Source organism: Miscanthus floridulus, chromosome 8, assembly GCF_019320115.1.
Source record: "Miscanthus floridulus cultivar M001 chromosome 8, ASM1932011v1, whole genome shotgun sequence".
NCBI lineage: Eukaryota > Viridiplantae > Streptophyta > Magnoliopsida > Poales > Poaceae > Miscanthus > Miscanthus floridulus.
The window spans coordinates 152647018-152664473 of record NC_089587.1 but is presented as its reverse complement, the minus strand read 5'-3'; the positions used below and the strand labels follow the sequence as shown (position 1 = coordinate 152664473).

Sequence of the window (17456 nt, the reverse complement as noted above, 5' to 3'; positions counted from 1 at the left end):
GTAAAAATGATGATGATCAATATGAGAAGATTGATGATGTTGCTCTCTTTATGAAGAGGTTTCACAAGGGGCTAAAGAAGCAAGGCTACAAGGTAGTGAAGACAAACTTTTCAAACATGAAAAAGAGAACATGCTACAATTGTGGTAGCACCAATCACTTCATTGCCAAGTGTCCATATGAGATCAAGGACAACAAATACAAGAAGGACAAGAAAGAGGAGAAGGCCGACCATAGAAAGAGCAAGAAGTATATGGGAGAGGCTCATATTGGGCATGAATGGGACTCAACTAGAGAGAACATAAGTGAGAAGGATGAGAAGGTTGCAACCGTTGCTATTTACAAGTCATCCCCTACACCAAGGCTCTTCAACAACATGTCTGACGATGACTACTACTCCCCTCATATTTGTCTCATGGCAAAGGGTGAGAAGGTAAAATCCAAACTAAAGGCCAAATCTCCTCCACCTCCTAGTGATATCTCTAGTAGTGATATTATTGATAGCTCTAGTGACGATGAATCTAGTGATGAAGAAATTAATCAAATAACTAAAAATTTGGATGGAAAGACCAAATTATTCATCACTAAGCTAATGAAGGATTTAGAGAGTGTTCAAGCCGAGCTAGAATCTAGAGAAAAGACTCTTATCCAACAAGAGGATCAGAGCTGGGTGCTTGATAGCGGATGTACAAATCACATGACTGGAGAAAGGAGTATGTTCTCATCATATTCCCCGATGATGCACTCAAATGAAAATATTATCTTTGGAGACAATTCAAAGGGGGATGTGATTGGTCTCAATAAAGTTGCTATAACCCTTGAGCATTCAATTACAAATGTATTACATGTTGATTCGTTAAGTTACAACTTGTTGTCCGTTTCTTAATTGTGTGAGATGGGCTACAATTGTCTCTTTATGGATAAGGGTGTGGAAGTCTTTAGAAGAGAGGATTCCTCTATTGTTTTTATGGGTCGATTAAAGAATAAGCTTTACTTAGTTGATTTCAACAAAAGTAAAGCTAAGCTTGAGACTTATTTAATGGCAAAATCTAGCATGGGTTGGCTTTGGCATCACCGACTAGCTCATGTTGGTATGAGGAACTTGGCCAAACTTCTAAAAAATGAACACATTCTTAGACTAACAAATATTCACTTTGAGAAAGATAGGATTTATAACGCTTGTCAAGCCAGAAAGCAAGTTGGCGTACCTCACTCACCAAAGAGCATCATAACCACCAAGCAATTATTGGAGCTAATACATATAGATCTCTTTGGACCGGTCGCCTACCTCAGTATCAGGGATAACAAATATGGTCTTGTTATTGTTGATGACTATTCCCGTTTCACTTGGGTATTTTTCTTGCATGACAAGTGCCATGTTCAAGAGAAGGTGAAGATATTTGTTAGAAGAGCTTAAAAGGAGTCCAGTCTTCCCATCAAGAAACTAAGAAGCGACAATGGGACCGAATTCAAGAATACTCTAGTTGAGGAATTTCTTGATGAAGAGGGCATCAAGCATGAGTTTTAAACTCCATACACCCCTCAACAAAATGGTATAGTAGAGAGAAAGAATCGTACACTCATTGACATGACAAGGACAATGCTAGATGAGTATAAGACGCCAGACATCTTTTGGTGCGAGGTTGTCAACACCGCTTGCCATGCCATCAACCATCTCTACCTACACAAGAAGTTGAAGAAAACTTCAAATGAGCTTCTAAGCTGTAACAAGCCTAAGGTGTCTTACTTTAGAGTGTTTGGGTGCAAGTGTTTCATACTTAACAAGAAACTCAAAACCTCTAAGTTTGCACCTAAAGTTGATGAAGGTTTTCTTCTTGATTATGGATCAAATAAACACGCATACCGTGTCTTCAACAAAACCTCTAGGAGAGTTGAGATTGTGGTAGACGTGACATTTAATGAATCTAATGGCTCTCAAGTGGAGCAAGTTGATTCAAGTGTTGTAGGAAGGGAGGATCCACCATGTGAAGCAATCAAGCAATTGGCTATTGGTGATATTAGACCACAAGAAGATAAAGTCCCTGAAGTGGAGGTTCCTCAAGTTGTTGCTGCACCTATTTCCGCTGACATACCTGATGCTAAACAGCAGCAGACACCTGCTGCAACACCTGCACGTGGTAGTGCCGCACTTAAGAGTGGCAGTGCCACACCTACACAGTCAGCAGCAGCTGATTTGACTCTAGCTCGTGGACAAGACCTACAACCCATATTTGAGCAAGAAAATGATGAAGGTCCAAAAGATGAACAAGAGGCCTTTGAGCATCCAAGGCTAAGGCAAATAATACAACGAGATCATCTCATTGATAACATCCTTGGGAGTCTTTGAAAGGGGGTAATAACTCGTTCACATTTAGCAAATTTTTGCTAATATTACTTGTTTGTTTCCTCTTTGGAACCTCTTAAGGTAGAACAAGCACTTGGAGACCCAGATTGGGTGATGGCCATGCAAGAAGAGCTCAACAACTTTGAAAGAAATCAATTATGGACCTTGATGGAACGACCCAATACCAATGTCATTGGCATCAAGTGGGTCTTCCGCAACAAGTAAGATGAGAATGGAGTGGTGATAAGGAACAAAGCAAGATTGGTTGCTCAAAGTTTCACTCAAGTAGAGGGCTTGGACTTTGAAGAAACATATGTACTGGTGGCAAGGCTTGAAGCAATCTGAATGCTTCTAGCCTATGTCGCTCATCACAACTTCAAGCTATATCAAATGAATGTGAAGAGTGCATTTCTCAATGGCCCTATTCAAGAACTTGTCTATGTTGAGCAACCACCGGGCTTTGAAGATCACAAATTTTTCAACCATGTCTACAAACTCCAAAAGGCGCTCTATAGGCTTAAGCAAGCACCAAGAGCATGGTATGATTGCCTTAAGGAATTCTTGCTTAAACAAGGCTTTGAAATATACAAAGCCGATCCTACCCTTTTCACTCACAAAGTCAACAAAGATATATTTGTGTGCCAAATAGATGTCGATGGCATAATATTTGGTAGTACTAATCATTATTTTTGTGAGGAATTTAGTAGGATCATGACCAAGCGATTTGAGATGTCCATGATGGGTGCATTAAAGTTCTTCCTCGAATTTCAAATCAAGCAAGTGAAGGATGAAACTTTTATTAACCAAACGAAGTACACCCATGATATGCTCAAGAAGATTGACATGGTGAATGCCAAGCCTGTCAAAACTCCTATACCAACCAATGGACATCTAGATCTACATGATGAAGGGAAAGCCATGGATACTAAGCTATATCGCTCCATGATCGGCTCTCTACTTTATTTATGTGCATCTAGGCTCGATATTATGCTTAGTGTGTGCATGTGTGTTAGATTTCAAGCTAACCCAAAAGAGTGCCACTTAGTGGCCGTTAAGAGAATCTTGAGATATTTAGTACACACTCCTAACCTTGGTTTGTGATATCCTAAGGGCTCTAAGTTTGATCTACCTGGGTATTTAGATTCTGATTATGCCGGTTGCAAAGTAGATCAAAAAAGCACCTCAGGGACATGTCAATTCCTTGGACGGTCCCTAGTGTCTTGAAGTTCTAAGAAGCAAAATTGTGTAGCCCTTTCCACCACCAAAGCCAAGTATATTGCAGCCGATGCATATTGTGCTCAACTACTTTGGATGAGGCAAACCCTTCAAGATTTCAGATGTCATTTCACCAAAATCCCACTCTTGTGTGACAATAAAAGTGCTATAAAGCTTACCAACAATCTCATAAGCCACTCAAGAACTAAGCACATAGACATCCAACATCATTTCTTGAGAGACCACGAAACCAAAGAAGATATCGAAATTCACCATGTGAGCATCGAAAAGCAACTAGCCGATATCTTCACTAAGCCTCTCGATAAGTCAAGGTTTTGTGCTTTGCGCAGTGAGCTAAATATACTTGATTATCATAACATGGTTTGAACTATAGCACACCTTGATTGATAAACTAGCATGGATAGGAGAAATAAATTGGAAAGGTTCAAAATTGTGCTTCAAAATGATTTATCGTAAGAAACAAGTGCATTATGATCATTGTTTGTATTGATTAATTGTTGCTGATCATAGTGTGCTTGAGATACGTGTCCATATCCTATATGTATATAGCTATTTAGTTAGTAGCTAAATCTTGCTGTTCTAGGGAGTACGGTTGTGCCGCGCTTGCCTTACAGCAGTGCCACGCCGTGGCAGTGCCACATGTGGCGAGCGGCAGTGTCACACTTTGAATTCCAATTGGAATTAGGCCCACAACAGCCTGTTACTGCGGGGGGGGGCATTCTTTACTCCTTTTACCAACTGGCCCAGGGTAACTCTCTCTCTCTCCCTCATTCTACCCGACGCTGATGCCTCTCTCTCTCACGCATCTTGTGCGTTCACGTCACTGCGCCATCACCGTCCCTCTGGGCTGCACTTCGGCGATGTTACGCTGGTTGCTGGCACTCTCCCTCATCACTAGCAGCTGTTGAAGCTCATGAATAGAGCCATTCTCTCCCTGTCCTCCCCAATCCATGAAAACCAAGGTGAAACCCTAACCTTGTCTATCTATGCTATGGAGTTCTTTTGATAATAGATGTAGGTTTCTGGTAACAGCATGACTAGTTTAGAAGTGAATGTGATGGATGAATTGAATCATAACAACAATTCATGGATGGAGTGTTTCCAATCCATGCGGCAGTGTCGCATGCTGGGAGCGGTAGTGCCGCGACTAGAACCGCATTCCATGCATATTTGATCAAGCATTCCATAAATGACTCTCTAAAATGATTGGATTCATTCACCATATTCATTACTAAGTTAAACATGATGTTATCTTACCTATCTTTTGTAAGACTCCATATTCTTGATAGAACTATACTTGTTGCGATTGTATAGTGAGCTGGGAGTTAAATTATGAAGTAAGTTCAGTAGATAAGAAGATGCAAAATGCAGTCTTGGTGAAACAGCCGGTGCGGCAGTGCCGCTCCCAAGCATGGTAGTGCCGCATGTCTGGGGGCAGTACCACATCAGCTATTTCCCTCGCTTGCATGTTGACTCTTCTTGAGTACTTAACTTGCTTTATAGGGTGACTTCTACTCTCTATTTGTACAGTTTTCATTTTGGTTTATGTTTTTGCGTAGATGGCCTCCAGAGGTGAAGATGATTGGAGGGGGAAAAGGAAGATGACTGAACCTCATGACAAGCAAATGCCTTGTCATGGTCATGGTAGAATCACAGGGGGTAGCTGTAGTGTAGTAGGCAGAGGGGATGCTAGTGACAGCGGGAGAAGGGATCAGTTGATCCAGGAGGAGGAGAACTTGGAGAGGGATGGCCACACCATCCCTCTAGGTGCTTGCCCAGATACTCCACCTCACCTTGAGGAGTTTGACACCATCAGAGAGCATTTTGAGGAAGTGATCATGAGGCGTCCTATTAATACATGTGCTCATCCCATGCTCAACTATGTGGGAAAGCTAAAGATGGTGGAAGAAGCATGTGAGAACAATCCTTATGAGCAACCAAAGGATTTGGGGGTGGACTACAAGTTTTGGAATGAGTTTCATTCTAACTTTTATGCCTCACTGATTTTCAACTCCAAAAAGTCAAAGATTGTCAAGATGCAGTATGTTGACTAGAAGGAGATGAAGGGGAAGAATGAGCATGAGTTCAACAAAGTGATCATGGGTTGTGAGCTATTTGGCCTCACTAATATCATGAGCTTTTAGTACAATTGGAATGAGAAAGTGCTAGCCTAGTTTTATGCCACTTTCTTCTATGACATCTACACTGATGAGATTCACTGGATGACTGAGGGACGACATTATAGGATTGACTTTGTGACTTTTAGCTGGATCCTTAGCTTTGGAGAAGAGGAGCAGAGCTTCACTTATATTCATGATGAGGCTAGAGTTAAGATCCACGACATTACATATATGTGGATTGACAGGAGAAGTGCAGATGGTAAGGTCAGTGGTTTGAAGGGCTACTACTACATTCTAAACAATCTGATCAGGCACACAATAAATTCCAAGGATGGAGTAGCTTCAGATCTTAATGGCTATGTGAGGAATGTGCTTGCTAGGTTTGCTCCTGGAGGTGATAAGTTCAATGTCCCTCGCTTCATGTGGCGTGAGCCACAGTTGGCCATGCAGCCTGAGCCCATCGGCCTGGCCTGAGGCCCGTTTTTTTTGCTCGGCCCAAGCACGACCTACCCCAGAGGAGCAGGCCATGCCTAGGCCTTACCCCAGGCATGTGGCCCGGCCTAGCATGGCCTGCTATAGAACAACCGACCTGCTAGTGGCCTGGCCTACCGCCTCCCGCCCCCCGCTCCTGGCATATATAAGCGGTGCGTCCCTGTCGCCTAGTTGCCTCGCCTCGCTCGCTCTGTAGTCCAGTCGCCTCACCCCTCGCTCGCTCTGCTCTCAACCCTAACCCTAATCCCCACTCACTCACCGCGGCATAGCCAATCCCTGCTCGCCTAGTCGCCTCGCCGATGGCCGGCTCCATAGTCTGCTCCCAACCCTAACCCTAATCCCCACTCGCTTGCCAGCTCGCCGCGGCGCAATCTCTACACTCTCTCTCGCTTGCATCGGCCGCATCCATGATCTAGTGAATTTAAGCTCTCTCTCTCATGATCTACTGATCTCGTCCATTGTCCCCAACTTCGGTGACCTCAATCTGCCTATCTAACCCTGTCTCCACTCTCCTCCCTTCTCCCTCTCTCCTCTCTCACTCTCAGTGAACTATGTGAGTTCATGACCATGTTCCCATCCGTCCCTCCTTTGTCGTTTGTTGTCATTTCTAATCGATCTCTCTCCTCTGGGTGGCCCTCGTCATCTCCGGCACCGGGCTCCGGTTACGCAGGTACTCCACTAACCCTAACCCTAACCCTAGATCTGTCTTCTCCACTTCTTATGTCTTTTCCACTGAACGACTGACTCTAGATCTATACCTCTATCTCTCTAACTCTCTATTTTTCTCCTCCATGCAGGTCAGTTGCTGATGCCTCGTCGTCCTCTTCCTGTGGCATAGACCGGGCACGACGACCATGTGCACTATTGAGAAAAGGTGCTGGAGATCAGCAATCCATGGTCAAGGTCACCATGGCGGATGATGATGATGTCGTCTATCCACTCACCGGCAACGATGACCTGATCATGATAGGGCTGCTCCTAGAGGATGACGAGCATGACCTGATCTGTGACTGTGAATGTATTGGACATTCTGTGAATGTGAAACTATGATCTGTTTAAGAATGCAAAGGGTAACAGGCCATGAGTTGGCATGGTCCATGATTCTGGTCGTGCTTCATGGGCTAGCCCAGCACAAAAATTGGCCCATAGGGCCATGCCTGGGCCAAAGGCCAGGCCTGTGGCCCTGTGAGGCACGGCCTAGGAGGCACGGCATGCTGTGCCGGCCTATTGGCTATGAGGTCATGCTGGCATAGGCCCGTGCCAGGCTAGGCCGAGCTGGCCCATTGGCCATCTATAGCGTGAGCTAAGGAATTCCATGGAGGATGGGAGAAAGGGGATTCCCTATGCCCATATCTCATGTTTATGATTGAGAGGGTCACCGGTTACAGGTTTGATAAAGATGGTCTCCACACCATCTACAAGATTGAGAAGACCCAAGCTTTAGGTGCTAGCAGGGTAGTGAGATGCTCTCCATCAGTTGAGGACGTGCCTGAGTCCTCTCACTCTAAGCCCCATAAGGAAAAGAAGATGAAGAAGTTTGGGAGATGGATTAAGGCCATTTTCACTACTTGCACCTATGCAGCGAGTACCACATATGAGGACCGGTTGAAAAACTATGAAGCCAACCAAGAGGCTAGAGAGCATGTAGGGTTGCCACCTCTTTCTCTAGTATAGTCACCGCCGAGGTTTGACAACCTCCCTAGCCTCTTTGACACAGATTCAAAGGCTGATGAGGTGGAGGAGGAGCAGGAGCAGGAGCAGCTAGAGCTTGACCCTCACATGAGGTTTAGCTCCACTTTGTAGTCCATGAGGAGAAGCACTAGGCGTGAGCATCACACTTCTACCACCCATCACCTAGGGAGGGCGGTGGTGTCCTCTTCCTCCTTTGACGATGATGATGATGGTGATGAGGATGTTGCAGGTGCTAGTGGAGCTACTGGTGGGGATGATATCGATTGGGATGGCTAGTGTTGGTCTTTCTTCTTTTCTTCTCTTTTTGGTGCTTTATGTCAAAGGGGGAGAAATTAGAGAGGGGTCAACAACTTTTTTGATGCCATGGAGAGGAGGTTGCTGCAGCTGGAGCTTAATGTTCTTATCCGTTTAGAGTAGACTTCGTTAGGTTGAGAGTTTGAGAGATGATTCAAAACTCTATTTATGTAATAATACAACCTAAGTACTTTATATGTGTGGGATATGGACATAAATTAATCTGTGTTGTAGCTGGTGATAAAATTGTGCTAGAATGTATATCTTTATATGTGTTACATCCTGTGTGGTGCCTGTTCTTATCTGTGCTGTTATAGCAAGTGTGGCAGTGCCGCACCCTAGAGCGATAGTGCCGCACCCAACTGTTATAGCAAAACTTGTTGTGCATGAACTGTCATTCGCATCACGTCTACATACCTGACATAGTATGTAGCACCCCATAGGAGCATGGATGTAGGGAGAGCTCCATCACTTTCACTAAAATGTGAATCTTGGCTTCTTATGCCAATTTGAGAATTTAATTCTCTATTCACACATTTAGGGGGAGGCTCTACACCCATGGCTCAAAAATCTTAGTATTCATTTCATATCTTTTGTAAGCTCTAATTGGATTGTTATCAATCACCAAAAAGGGGGAGATTGAAAGTGTAATCAAGCCCTAATTGTGGGTTTTAGTGATAATGACCATGCAATTAGAGAACTAATGAGATTTATCCAGATGACAAGTAGGGAATTTGTATTCGAGGATGTTACACGAAACAAATAAGCCCCCAATTACAAATGTTGACGGCTTCAAACTCAAAGGAGGTTTAAATTTTTTTATATTTTGAATTTGAGTATAAGAAAAGCCGTACTATAAAAGGGGACACAATGCTTAAGCTAACATGTGCTACCAAGTGCTCAATCTTACACATATATCCTCAGTTACTTAGCCAAGACAGCCAACACTTCACTCTTACCCTTGCTATCTTGCCTAGTGCGGTAGTGCCGCACCTGGAGAGAGACACTGCCGCACTTGAGCCACAGCACTGCCACGACTTAAGTGACCGTTGGGGCTGGGGGTACTCATACCTTCCCCCTTCCTCCCTAATGTCTCTCTTCTCTCTCCCACTCATTCAGCTCATCCAAGAACAGAAGAGTGCCCTTCTCTCTCTTCTCCATTGGTGACCTTAAGCTCCCAAGCATTCTCCCTTGATTTTCTTATCAATCCTTGAGAGAAAAAGGTCCCAAACTCGATTAGAGGGTAGATCCTTTGATTTTCAACTCAAAAGAGCACTTGGTTCATGTTTTGGCCGGTGGTCGTGTTTATTACTCTTGGAGCTTTGCTCCTAGCTAGCTAGAGCATCGCCTGTGGAGCTTGTCAACTTATGTGGAAGCCCCGAGAGGTTTGTAACCACCTCTTGAAGCTAGTAAACTCACCCATTATCTCAAGAGTTGAGTCTCTTGACTTGAGAACAAGGAAGGGTTGCAAAGCCCTAAGCCTTAGTGGCCAACCTCAACAACATAGACGTAGGCAAGCCTTGGTGGAGAGCTGAACCATGGGTTAAATCATCGTGTCACCTTGTGCTTGATTTACAACATTTGTATTTTATATTGTTGTTGAGGTGATTTCTAGGGTTTATGGTCAATCTACTTATGTGTTGTATTCCTACCACTTCTAGCTCTTGATCTGTGAATCTCATACCTGCAAGAAGCTAAGAAATTTCTCGAATTCAAGTTTACATTCACTGATTTTGAACTGTGACTCGAAGTTGTCTACAAGTGCGGTAGCGTAGCTGTTCTGGCCCGGCAGTGTTGCGAGGTTAGAGCGACAGTGCCGCATATTGAATTTGATAAAAGTTTGAGTGTTTGTTTTGATAGGCCTATTCACCCCCCCCCCTCTATGCTAACTAGAGATCCTACAAGAATTCTATATTCCTGATGCTAATACTGATTTAGAAGAGGACTTAATGACAATTTATGTTCAAGCTCTGAATGGTGTTGAGGGGTTCAAAACACTTCAGCTAAGAGGTCACTTACAAGGCAAGGAAGTTTTCATGTTAGTGGATTCTGGAAGTTCCCATAGTTTTGTCAGTCATACTATGGCATCCACCATTACACCTTGGCAGTTACTGAATCATCCAGTCAAGGTACAAGTTGCTATTGGAGACTATCTGCACTGTACACATGAATTGCAGAATCAAGTTAGGGCTACGAGGGTCACACTTTTATATCCACTCTAAAAACCATACCATTGCAAGGTTATGACATTATAGTGGGTATGGATTGGTTGGGAGCTCACAACCCAATGCACATCCATTGGCAAGAAAGGTGGATGAAATTCAACTGCAACAATCAAGAAGTCAAGTTGCAAGGTCTTCTTCCTGAAGCCACCATGGGGCCACCTGTTTCACAACATCAACTCCAAGCTTTTGATAAGACTGACTCCATATTGTACTTGGTACAATTATATGAGGTCTCTTCTTCTATATTACCCACATAATAGTTACCTGAAGAATTACAGTAGATTATCAAGCAATTATCACCAATTTTTGATCCACCAACTAGTCTACCTCCACCAAGACCAGGAGATCATAAGATACCTCTTCTAGAAGGAGCTCAATCCTTTTGCTTGAGACCCTATCGTTATAATCTAGCTCAGAAAACAGAAATTGAACAACAAATCAGAGAAATGCTTGACAAAGGGTGGATTCAAACCAGTACTAGTCCTTACCCATCTCCTATTTTATTGGTTAGAAAGAAAATGGGGGACTAGTGTCTATGTGTTGATTTTAGGCACCTTAATGCTCTCACTGTTAAAAACAAGTACCCACTTCTAATCATAGAAGAGCTTTTAGAAGAATTGCAAGGTGTAACTTGGTTTACCACATTGGACCTTTGTTCTGGCTTTCATCAGATCAGAATGGCTGCAAGTGATGAGTATAAAACAACCTTCTAGACACACAATGGCCATTATGAATATAGGGTTATGCCTTATGGGGTTACTGGAGGACCTGCTACTTTCCAGGGAGTTATGAATGTGCTTCTGGAACCTCTATTAAGGAAATGTGCAATGGGTTTCATTGATGATATCCTAATCTATAGTAAGTCTTGGGAGGAGCATTTGCAACATATCAAAGCAGTGCTAACACTTTTACAACAACATCAGTTTCATGTCAAATTGGCCAAGTGTTCTTTTGCTAAAGAACAATTGTGTTATCTGGGACACATTGTCAGCTCACATGGAGTGGCCATTGATCCTTCCAAAATAGACACAATCAGTAATTGGCGAACACCTACTAATGTCAAGGAGCTCAGGAGTTTTCTAGGGATGACTGGATACTACAGACAATTTGTCTCATAGTTTAGCCTCATTTCTAAACCCCTCACTTAATCTACTCAAAAAGGGGACTTTGTTTGTATGGACATCTAAAATAGAAATTGCATTCCAAACTCTCAAGAAAGCTCTGATATCAGCCCCAATTTTGGCTCTACCCAACTTCTCATTGTCTTTTGTGGTGGAAACTGATGCATCTGCTACAGGCATTGGGGCTGTACTTCAACAACAAGGTCGTCCCATTGCTTATGTCAGTAAGGCTAGGACCTAAAGCTCAAGGCTTATCTACATATGAGAAGGAATGCCTTGCCATTCTAATGGCTATGGAACATTGGTACCATTATCTTTAGAACTCCCAGTTTATTATTCTGACAGATCAGAAAAGTCTCACAAACTTAGATGATCAAAGACCCTCTACTCCATGGAAACACAAGGCCCTAACCAAATTGATGGGACTCAATTATAATATCATTTATAAGAAGGGTGTTGACAACAAAGTGTCAGATGCCCTATCAAGGGTATCCTTAACCACAACTTATGATTTATCGGCAATTTCAGTGGTTAAACCTCTCTGGCTTCAGGAAATCCAATCCTCTTACAGTGATCCACAGTCTATGCAGCTACTAGCTGGTCTCTCTGTATCATCTCCACATGGATCTTATACTCTTTCAAGATGGTCTCATCAGGTACAAAGACAAAATTTGGGTTGGCTCTGATATTCACATTCAAACAAAAATTTTAGTTGCATTACACTTTAGTGCTATTGGGGGCCATTCTAGCTATGAAGTCACATATAAGAGAGTTAAACATCTTTTTGCCTGGCTAAAACTCAAAAATTTTGTCAAAGGGTTTGTCGCTCAGTGTACATTTTATCAACAGGCCAAATAAAAAAGAGTACCATATCCAGGCTTGCTATCCCCATTGCCCATACCTGAAGGTGCTTGGCAAACTATGACCTTGGATTTTATAGAAGGACTTCCCAAGTCAGCTGGATCCAACTGTATTCTGTTGGTAGTGGACAAATTCTCAAAGTATGCTCATTTCCTTCCACTATCTCACTCTTTCACTGCACTTCAAGTAGCACTTACATACATGAACAATGTCTTCAAACTACATGGTCTCCTTCAAGCAATGGTATCTGACCGAGTTAAGGTGTTTACTAGTAACATTTGGCAAGAACTTTTCAAGCTGCTTGGCACAGAACTAAAAATGAGTAGTGCCTATCACCCACAGACTGACAGTCAAACTGAGCGGGTGAACCAGTGCCTAGAAACTTATCTCAGATGTTTTGTTCAAGCTTGCCCAACAAATGGTCTCAGTGGTTATCTTTGGCTAAGTACTGGTACAACACTTCTTTCCATTCATCACTTGGACAGAGCCCATTTCTAGTTCCGTATGGTCACAAACCCAAATATTTTGGCATTGACATTGTACAGTCTTGTCAAAACATTGATCTCCAGAATTGGATGGAGGAAAGGGAGCTTATGCAACAATTGGTGAGACAACATCTGATCAGGTCTCAAAACAAGATGAAAACTTAGGCCGACAAACACAGATCAGCTTGATCTTTTATGGTGGGTGATTCAATGTATCTCAAGGCACAGCCGTATGTCCAAATATCCATGGCACCTTGTTCTTCTAACAAATTATCATTCAAGTATTTTGGCCCCTTCATCATCCTGGAGAAGATTGGGACCGCAGCATATCGTCTGCAGCTGCCTCACACTTGTCATATTCACCCGATCTTTCATGTCTCTCAATTAAAGACAACTATTTCTCCAAGTACCACTGTAAGTTTTGAGCTACCCGATATTTCTAACCAGATGCAGGTCTTTATAGCAATTCTAGACAAACGTCTTCGCCAACACCAGCAAATGATGATACCTCAAGTTTTGGTACACTGGTCTTACTTTCCTAAAGATCTGAGTACCTGGGAAGATGAAGAACCTTTGCGGCAATAGTTTCCGTGGGCACCAGCTTGGGGACAAGCTGGTTCTAAAGGAGGAGGGGGTGTCACCGTTGATGCCCCGGCGACATCTCTGGTGATTGCAGCTGACAAGGAACCTAGAGAAACTGGAGAGGATGATACGTTGGCGGGAGGCGTACTTAAGAAGGGCGCCTCCAACCGTGGAGCTGCGATATTGGATCGGATGGCAAGAAGCCGACGGCCCAACCCGCGCATGATTGGCCCAGAATGCGCGAAGTAGAAGTATCGGCCCTGTGTGGCCCAGAACCGAAGGCAGCCCTTCGAGGGCCCTCTATGTAACGGCTGAATGAGGAAGAGAAGAACTCGAACTTAGTCACCTACCAGAACCGTACCCAGAGGGTGACGACGACGGCGAGCTCGGCGGTGCCGGTGAACCGAAACCTTGCTCCATCAATTTCTCAATATAGCAGTTATCCGTAGTAGTAGTAGTAGTAGTAGTAGTAGTAGTAGTAGTAGTAGTAGTAGTATCCATAGTAGTAAGGTTACACAATGCGACCAGAAACAACGGCACAATTCCGGCAGGATGCGGCAACAGCGGGTCACTGGCGTAGGAACCAAACGTGCCCCTGGAATAGCCCCGTCGTCCACGGCAACTGTGCGCGCCATGGAGTTTTATGCCCAACTTGACCGCGCCAAGGATAGCAACGAGGCGGTTTTGGGTCGGATATCCGCGGGTTTTGGGTCTTGCGGGTTTGGGTTCGGGGATGATTTCTCACCCACGATTTTCGGGTTCGGGTCCCCGAAACCAATCGAGTTCGGTTTCCCACCCGTGGATATCCAATGGATATCCGAAATAAATTATTTGGAATTAAAACTCATGTTTTATAATATGCTAATAATAACTTGTTTACTTATATTATTAAATTTATTCTAAGTGGACTCATGAAAATATTTATTATTTATTGCCTCTTGTTTATACATGTGAATATGCGTATATATATCATGCATATGTTTATAGAAAGTCCTTATTTATCTTACTATGTTGTTATACAAAACGGGTTTCGAGTATTCATTCGGGTTTCGGGTATCCGCGGGTTCGGTTTTGGGATGGATTATCACCTGAATCGGTGTTCGGTGCGATTTCAGGTTTCGAGTTTAGGTGCACAGAGACTCCACCCAATCCGAATCTGTCCCGTTGCCATCCCCAAACCGCGCGCGGGGACTCAAGCAACCAATGGTCCAATGGGCCATCTCGGGACCTGCAGGCGTAAGGTTGGCACATACATGAGGGCACGTAGTTAATAACGCAACTGTGCCATCTGCAATCCTGCATGCATCAGTTTGCAGATTTTTTTTTAAAAAAAAACACTTACGATTTGCAAACTGTGCAGCTCATTCATTAGCAGCGCCTTGTGTTGTTTCAATCTCACAAGAGGGAATCATTGGAGAGATCGAACTGGTGGCCTGCCGTGGCGCCTGCCGATCCGTGCGATTCGAGATCCGACGGCTTCAGAACGTCCCATCCTTCGATGCAAAATGCCGGTGCCATACTGAAGAATGGTTGGCAGCAGGCAAGTTGTTGGGTTCAGACGCGCCCGTTTACACGGGGTCGGGGACGCCGTGGCCTCCTCGCTTTATAAGACGTCGCGAGCCGTTCCAGCCTTGCAATACGAAAGCCAGATCGACAAACACCACTGTCCTCCGCGCAAGGCTACCACCATACTCGGTGAGGTAGAGGCAAGAGCACGAGCCATGAAGAGCCCTGCCGTTCCGGCCAAGAGGCGCCACGGCGGCAGCGGCAGCGGCGCGGGGTTCACGCTTGTTTTGTGCGGCTGCAAGGACGCCAAGAGCGTGTCGGTGTCCGCGTCCGCGCCCGCGTCGCCGTCCGCGACGACAGCGGTGACGCGCCACAGGAGCGCCGGGCTGAACCCGTGGGCGTCGTCGACGACGACGGACACCCTGACCACCCTGACGACCGCGTCGTCGTCCTCGCTCTGGGAAGACGCCGTGGCGGAGCTGGGATACAAGGACGGCGGCTGCCGGATGCCGCCGGAGACGGAGAGCGCCGTCGCCACGCCGAGCTTCTCCGGCCTGCTGCGCGAGCTCAGCGAGCTGGAGCGGAGCGTCGCGTCGTGGGGCGCCGCGCGGAAGGGCCACCACCACCGCGAGGACAAGCTCTCGCCTCCGGAGCTGGCGCCGGCGCTGCTGCCGCTGCCGCTGCCGCTGCGGCAGGAGCGCAGGAGAGCCAAGGGCGAGCTCATCAGGGACGCCGCCAAAGAGGACCGCTCCGTCGACGCGGACGACGGCGCGGGGCTCGACCGCAGCGTGGCGGTGGTGAAGCGGTCGGACGACCCGCTCCGCGACTTCCGGCGGTCGATGCTGCAGATGATCGTGGAGAACGGTATCGTCGCCGGCGAGGACCTGCGCGAGATGCTCCGGCGCTTCCTCACCCTCAACGCGCCGCACCACCACGACGCCATCCTCCGGGCATTCGCCGAGATCTGGGACGACGTGTTCGTAGCCGCTGCCTCCCTCGATTGCTGCGCCAGCCCGGGCGCCGGCCGGGCCTCCTCCGTCTCACGCCGGGAACCGGGCAGGCCGCCAGTGCCCAGGACGCCGTCACGCCTCCGCCGCTCGCCACCGGCGTGGCGTGTGTAGTGGTGTACTCGTCGTACACGTGCATTGTCTTTCTGTTTTCCTACCCAGGGTGGCAATGTACGTCGCTGCTCATAGGCAATACACTACTACTATCAGTTCATTCTGTTCCATTTCCGCGTACCGGAAAACGCACGGGAATGTGCTACTACCCTTTTTGTATTCTACTCCTACCACTGCGACTACGAGTGAACATGCTAGATCGAGTGATGTTTATGGTGCTAATCATGGCGAGGCCTGGTGAAAAGGGAAAGGACGTGGAAAGGCGTTGCGTTCTTTTAGTGTTCTGTACGGGCCTCGGATGGAATCTGGATCGATGGCGACGGGCGTCTCGCGTCGCATCGCACTCGCACGCCCGTGCCCGTGCGCGCATGGAGTTCGGCGGGGGCTGGGGCGGTGGTTGGCGCGAGCGGGTGGCAACAGTCCAGCAGAGCGAGAGGCGAACGAAACCCGCATCGTGGTGGCGGTGCGGTCGGGGGGCGTACCGCGTACGTCCTGCGCCATGATCAGCACGGCAACGGTGGAACCAGCGTGCGTGTCCCTTTCTGCCACCGCAGCATTCTCTCCTGCCGTGGCAGTCGCCCCCACGGCCCCACCCGGGCCCTGGCTCCTAGCACTGCCAAAGCTTGTACTGTGCCCAGCACTGTTCCAGCTCGTGCGTAGCCACTGTCACACGCGCCGGGCATCTCTAAACTTCAAATTATGGCGTGTTTAGATCCAAATTTTTTTTGGGCTTGGGGGTACTGTAGCACTTTTGTTTTTATTTGGCAATTAGTGTCTAATCATAGACTAATTAGGTTCAAAAGTTTCGTCTCGCGATTTCTCACCTAACTGTATAATTAGTTTTTTTTCGTCTACATTTAGTACTCCATGCATGTGCCGCAAGATTCGATGTGACGAATACTGTGCAAAATTTTTTGGTTTTTGGATGGAAATAAACGGGGCCTTACATCACTGCCCTGCCCACTTACCCAGGTACCAGCTTGTATCATTGTGCGCACGTAACGACCACGGTCCACATACCCATCTGCTGTGCCGGATCATCAGCAATCATCTATCATGCCCCCGAAAAGACGAGGAGCTCCTCCTGGCCTGCTTCTGTCGCCTCCCGTCACTCACGCACCCCGGGCATCGTATAACCAACCAGCGAACAGACCACGTATCGGCATCGCCTGGAGCGCGCGTCATTGCCAGGCGTCCGATTTCCCACGCCTGGGGACAGGATGAGCTGGCAGGCATCCAAACACGCCCGGCCGGCGCAATGATGCACGTACGCCGAATACAGATCGCGTACGTGTACGTATGCCGTAACAGCAAGGACCATGACCGGTGATCGGAATCTGATTCGTTCCCGTAGTCCCGTGACCCTGACTCCGTGATGA

General features: G+C 46.2%; 1 protein-coding gene across 1 annotated transcript; it reads left to right on the top strand.

Annotated features, from left to right (window-relative positions):
* Positions 1-15103: 15103 nt before the first annotated feature.
* LOC136473743 (transcription repressor OFP8-like) lies at positions 15104-16194 on the top strand. Its single transcript, XM_066471386.1, has one exon. It carries the CDS (start codon positions 15172-15174, stop codon positions 16075-16077), a length of 906 nt encoding a protein of 301 aa, XP_066327483.1. The 5' UTR covers positions 15104-15171; the 3' UTR covers positions 16078-16194.
* The last annotated feature ends 1262 nt before the right edge of the window (positions 16195-17456 follow it).